This window comes from Argentina silus (genome assembly GCF_951799395.1).
Source record: "Argentina silus genome assembly, contig: scaffold_146, whole genome shotgun sequence".
Lineage (NCBI taxonomy): Eukaryota > Metazoa > Chordata > Actinopteri > Argentiniformes > Argentinidae > Argentina > Argentina silus.
Genome location: NW_028152715.1, coordinates 58,919 through 65,103, shown reverse-complemented (window position 1 = coordinate 65,103; position 6,185 = coordinate 58,919). Strand labels below are relative to the sequence as shown.

Below are 6,185 nucleotides of genomic sequence, written 5' to 3'. Positions count from 1 at the left end.
GGAGGTAGACATTGGAGGACGGGCTCATTGTGATGCAAATGCGGATGGAACGAGGAACGGTGTCAAACACGTCAGCCTGTCCTCCGATATCTGCCTCCGCCAGCCTCCGATTTCTACCTCCACCAGCCTCCCCTGGCTGGAAGCCTACAGCTCATAGGCAGACAACACAAAGCTGTTGTAGACACTTAGATACATGATGGATAATCAGCAGATAATGATGATAGTGATTAATGGATTGATTGATTGATGGATTGATTGATGGATTGATTGATGAATTGATGAATATGATATTGGTGCCAGTGTGTCACTGAAGATGAGGATAGTGGTGATGATGATGATGATGTTGTTAATGATGATGATGATGATCTTCATCTCGTCTCCAGTGGGGGCGGATGACGGCCAGGACACCATCGAGAGCGCCGCCGTCTTCCTGTTTGAGACGTTCCACAACAAAGACCACGTGGGCCGCGAGGAGACGCTCGCCATCAAGCAGATGTTCGGGCCCTTCCCCTCCTCCGCCGCCGATGCCTCCTGCGCCGCCGTGGCCCGGGCCGTGGCGCCGTTAGACGAGAGCCAGGTAGGTCGCTGGTTCGCCCCCGCCCCCCGCCCCCCGCCCCCGCCCCCGCCCCCGCCCCCCCCAGGAGGGAGCCAGATGTGAGCTGGTGACTGGAGGGGTGCTGGCATCATCTAAGGTCCCTACCACTGCCGTTGTGCCCTTGAGCAAGGCACTTAACCCCTAACTGCTCCAGGGGTCCCGACGATGGATCGTGGGGGTGGGTGGGAGGGGAGGGAGGGATACCACATTCCAAACAGTGATTGATTGATTGATTGATTGATTGGCGATTGATTGGTAAATGATGGTTTGGTTTGGTTCAGGTGGAGGACTTTGTCCGCTCCCAGACAAGCCACGCCTCCTCGCAACGGGGCTCGGCCTTCGGGCGCAACATTGCCTTCTCCTACGACTGCTACGCCCTGGACCCCCTGGCGGAGGGGGAGGGGCTGCCCTGGGCGGGGGGGGAGGAGGAGGGCGGGCCCGGCGGAGGGGGGCGGGACTTCCATAGTTTCCTGAGTCACCACGCCGGGGGGCGGGGCAATGGGGCAGAGGCTCAGAGTTCTGTGGACGGAGCCGTTCTGAGAGCCGAGGTGAGGACCGGCAGACTGACTGACAACATTTATCAACCGCTAAATATCTATATATTTATATATATGGTATCTAAATATCTATATATTTATATATATGGTATCTAAATATCTATATATTTATATATATGGTATCTAAATATCTATATTTTTTTATTTTTTTAAATGTATTTTGTCATAGTTTGGAATCGTTACGCCTCGGGCGAAGTGTGTGTTGCGTTTGTAAACACGCTGAATGTGAATAAAATTTGGCTGCGTTTGATTGTGGTGCAGGTGGAGAGGTACCTGGGAGGAGGAAACATGGTCTCCTCCAGCCCTGAGGAGCTGTGCACCTCCCTGTTCCAGATGCTGGCCTCTCACAAGACTGACGATGAGCTGCAGAACGAGGTGAGGGAGGGGGGGGGGAGGGAGGGGGGGGGGGGGAGAGGGGGGAGACAGACTTTGTGCTCTGTAAGGTTAGGTTAGGTTCATCGAGAGAGACAGAGAGAGGGAGGGAGGGAGAGGGAGGGAGGGGGGAGACAGACTGACTCTGTGCTCTGTAAGGTTAGGTTAGGTTCATCGAGAGAGAGAGAGAGAGAGAGAGAGAGAAGCCTCCTCCTCCTCCTCCTCCAGGTAGCAGCCGTCCCGGCAGGCAGCTCAACATCACAACATTCCTCTCATCTCTCTCCGTCCTTGACCTTACCCAGCAGCCTCTGGGGCCCTTCACCCCGGCTCCACCGGGGCGTCCATCTTGGCCCCTCCTGGCCTCCATGCTGTGTCAACCTTGGCCTTTATGACAGGATAGGTAGCGCTCGGGCAGGGCTGACCTTCACCCTGTTGGACACCGGGATCAGAGCTCACCTCCAGGGATCGTCTAGAAACCGGCCCATGTCTGTCTTAGACTCTGTCTTAGGTCCTCTGAGGCTCAGTGGGTAGAGGCGGAGCTTACAGCACTTAGGTTGTGGGTTCAATTCCCGCATGTACTGAAAAATGCACTCACTGCAAAGTACACTCACCTAACACTTTATTAGGAACACCTGTACACCTTCTCGTGGCGGAGGTGGTGGAATGGTGTGGGGAATGTTTTCTTGGCACACTTTGGGCCCGTTAATACCAATCAATCATCGCTTGAATGCCACAGCCTATTTGAGTATTGTTGCTGACCACAATTGACCCATCTTCTAATGGCTCCTTCCAGCATGATAATGCACCATGTCACAAAGCAAAAGTCGTCTCAAACTGGTTTCATGAACATGACAATGAGTTCAGTGTTCTTCAGTGGCCTTCCCAGTCACCGGATCTAAATCCAATAGAACACCTTTGGGATGTGGTAGAACGGGAGATTCACAGCTTGAAAGTGCACCCGAAAAATCTGCAGGAGTTGCACGATGCAATCATGTCATCATGGACCAGAATCTCAAGGTATCGCCATTCAGGTAGAGGTCCTGAATGGCTGGTAGCTTGTGTCCCGTGATGGACTGGGCCATTTCCACCACCCTCTGTAGAGCCTTTCGGTCGAGGGCGGTGCACACACACACACACCCCTGTAGAGCCTATCGGTCGAGGGAGGTGCACACACACACACACCCCTGTAGAGCCTTTCGGTCGAGGGCGGTGCACACACACACACACACACACACCCCTGTAGAGCCTTTCGGTCGAGGGCGGTGCACACACACACACACACACCCCCTGTAGAGCCTTTCGGTGGAGGGCGGTGCACACACACACACACACACCCCTGTAGAGCCTTTCGGTGGAGGGCGGTGCACACACACACACACACACACACCCCCCTGTAGAGCCTTTCGGTCGAGGGCGGTGCACACACACACACACACCCCCCTGTAGAGCCTTTCGGTCGAGGGCCGTGCACACACACACACACACCCCCCTGTAGAGCCTTTCGGTCGAGGGCCGTGCACACACACACACACACCCCCCTGTAGAGCCTTTGGGTGGAGGGCGGTGCAGCTGCCCTACCAGCAGGAGTGTTGAGAAGCGACGACCTCACTCTCTAACCGAGGGGCGTGACCTCAGGAGCCAACCGCAGAGGAGAGGAGGTCCATCAGACTCCCAGAGGACTAACAGAACCGCAGAGGAGAGGAGGTCCATCAGACTCCCAGAGGACTAACAGAACCGCAGAGGAGAGGAGGTCCATCAGACTCCCAGAGGACTAACAGAACCGCAGAGGAGAGGAGGTCCATCAGACTCCCAGAGGACTAACAGAACCGCAGAGGAGAGGAGGTCCATCAGACTCCCAGAGGACTAACAGAACCAGATACAATAAATAAATAAAGCGTCTGTATTGTTAAAACGGACGCATCCTGGCCTATCACCTGTCGTCGTTGTTGGGGGTCAGCCACATGAAAGGGAAGCGGGGGCCGGTGTGGGTTTGAAGGCCTGTATATTCTGTAGGGGCTCTTTAAAGGGCAGAAGGACGTAGAGGGCAGATCATCCTCTCGATGCTGTGCCAGAGGAAGTCTGGAGCGGTCCAGACCTGACTTCACAGTCCAGGGAGGCCCTTTGATGTCTGCCGGGGGGCGATGACGATGATGATGATGATGATGATGATGATGATGATGATGAAACGGGCCGTGGCCTAAACCGGCGGGATTGTGAGCTGTGTTTGAACGATCCGTGGACTAACCATGGACTAACCATGGACTAACCATGAATGAACCATGGACTAACCATGGACTAACCATGAACTATGTTTGAATGAACCATAAACTAACCATGTTTGCGTTCGCTCAGAAGCCAGCTAGAATACAGACCTCTAACAGAGGAGTGGAGGGTGAAGGGTGGTGGTTCTGGACCTCTAACAGAGGAGTGGAGGAGGGTGAAGGGTGGTGGTTCTGGACCTCTAACAGAGGAGTGGAGGAGGGTGAAGGGTGGTGGTTCTGGACCTCTAACAGAGGAGTGGAGGGTGAAGGGTGGTGGTTCTGGACCTCTAACAGAGGAGTGGAGGAGGGTGAAGGGTGGTGGTTCTGGACCTCTAACAGAGGAGTGGAGGAGGGTGAAGGGTGGTGGTTCTGGACATCTAACAGAGGAGTGGAGGAGGGTGAAGGGTGGTGGTTCTGGACCTCTAACAAAGGAGTGGAGGGTGAAGGGTGGTGGTTCTGGACCTCTAACAGAGGAGTGGAGGAGGGTGAAGGGTGGTGGTTCTGGACCTCTAACAGAGGAGTGGAGGGTGAAGGGTGGTGGTTCTGGACCTCTAACAGAGGAGTGGAGGAGGGTGAAGGGTGGTGGTTCTGGACCTCTAACAGAGGAGTGGAGGGTGAAGGGTGGTGGTTCTGGACCTCTAACAGAGGAGTGGAGGAGGGTGAAGGGTGGTGGTTCTGGACCTCTAACAGAGGAGTGGAGGAGGGTGAAGGAGAGGGTAGGAGAGAGAAGGAGAGAGAGATGCCAGGTTGCGTCGAAGGAGAAGAGGAAAAGCAAATTGATGACACTCTGGGCAGAGCTCCCATCCCTCCTTCACAGGTGCATAATTCAAGGGCTCTCTCTCTCTCTCCCCCTCTCTCTCCCCCTCTCTCTCTCCCCCCCTCTCTCTCTCTCTCTCTCCCTCCCTCCCTCCCTCTCTCTCTCCCCCTCTCTCCCTCCCTCTCTCCCTCCCTCTCTCTCTTTCCTTCCCTTTCTCCTGGAGACCAGCTAACTCAAGGTCGCTCTACACCTTAATTAGTATCATTTATGAAACACTGTTTGTTCTACACTCCCTGCTCCTCATTCAGCATCCTACAAGAGGGATGGGAGGCTCTGCTGTGTGTGTGTGTGTGTGTCTGTGTGTGTGTGTGTGTGTGTGTGTGTGTGTGTGTGTCTGTGTGTCTGTGTGTGTGTGTGCATTGTTGATAGTGTGTGTGTGTGTGTGTGTGTGTGTGTGTGCGTGCGTTGTTGATTGTGTGTGTGTGTGTGTGTGTGTGTGTGTGTGTGTGCGTGCATGCGTGCGTGCGTGCATTGTTGATAGTGTGTGTGTGTGTGCATGCGTGCATTGTTGATTGTGTGTGTGTGTGTGTGTGTGTGTGTGTGTGTTAGAAGTAAAGGTCAGGATTAGGGTGCCCCCTGTAGGCCAGTCTGAAACTGGCGGTGAGATTTCATCCATAACGTTCAGTTGTGAATCAGACATGTGCTCCATCATCCTGTCCTCCTGTGTGTCCTTCTCTCCTTCCTTCACCGCCTCTCTCACCCTCTCTCTTCTGCTTTGTCCATCTCACACACACACACACACACACACTAGTTGTACTAGTACCCCCCCCTCCCTCCCCTCTCCCTCCTTCCCCCCTCTCTCTCCCCCCCCCACCTGTTCCTCCTCAGGTGAGAGGGAAGGTTGTACTAGGTTGTACTAGGTTGTACTATACTAGGTTGTACTAGGTTATACTATACTAGGTTGTACTAGGTTATACTATACTAGGTTGTACTAGGTACTAGGTTGTACTAGGTTGTACTAGGTTGTACTAGGTACTAGGTTGTACTAGGTTGTACTAGGTTGTACTAGGTACTAGGTTGTACTAGGTTGTACTAGGTACTAGGTTGTACTAGGTACTAGGTTGTACTAGGTACTAGGTGGTACTAGGTACTAGGTTGTACTAGGTACTAGGTGGTACTAGGTTGTACTAGGTACTAGGTTGTACTAGGTTGTACTAGGTACTAGGTTGTACTAGGTACTAGGTGGTACTAGGTTGTACTAGGTACTAGGTTGTACTAGGTTGTACTAGGTACTAGGTTGTACTAGATACTAGGTTGTACTAGGTTGTACTAGGTACTAGGTTGTACTAGGTACTAGGTTGTACTAGGTTGTACTAGGTTGTACTAGGTACTAGGTTGTACTAGGTTGTACTAGGTTGTACTAGGTACTAGGTTGTACTAGGTACTAGGTTGTACTAGGTACTAGGTTGTACTAGGTTGTACTAGGTACTAGGTTGTACTAGGTTGTACTAGGTTGTACTAGGTACTAGGTTGTATTAGGTTGTACTAGGTTGTACTAGGTTGTACTAGGTTGTACTAGGTACCTGCGATCCATAGTGTTTTATGTTCCTCACGTAGTCGACATTTAGAAGAGAACTCTCCTA

General features: G+C 52.8%; 1 protein-coding gene across 1 annotated transcript in view; it reads left to right on the top strand.

The window, feature by feature from the left end:
- Positions 1-1,916, top strand: part of LOC310824665 (activating signal cointegrator 1 complex subunit 3-like) — a gene marked incomplete at its 3' end in the record, with an annotated part of 5,978 nt that extends 4,062 nt beyond the window's left edge. Inside the window, exons 4-7 of the mRNA XM_083697917.1 lie at positions 384-577; positions 877-1,143; positions 1,414-1,527; positions 1,827-1,916. Of these exons, the coding sequence (XP_083554043.1) occupies positions 384-577; positions 877-1,143; positions 1,414-1,527; positions 1,827-1,916 (665 nt within the window). The remainder of the gene's footprint in view (positions 1-383; positions 578-876; positions 1,144-1,413; positions 1,528-1,826) is intronic.
- Between the last annotated feature and the right edge of the window lie 4,269 nt (positions 1,917-6,185).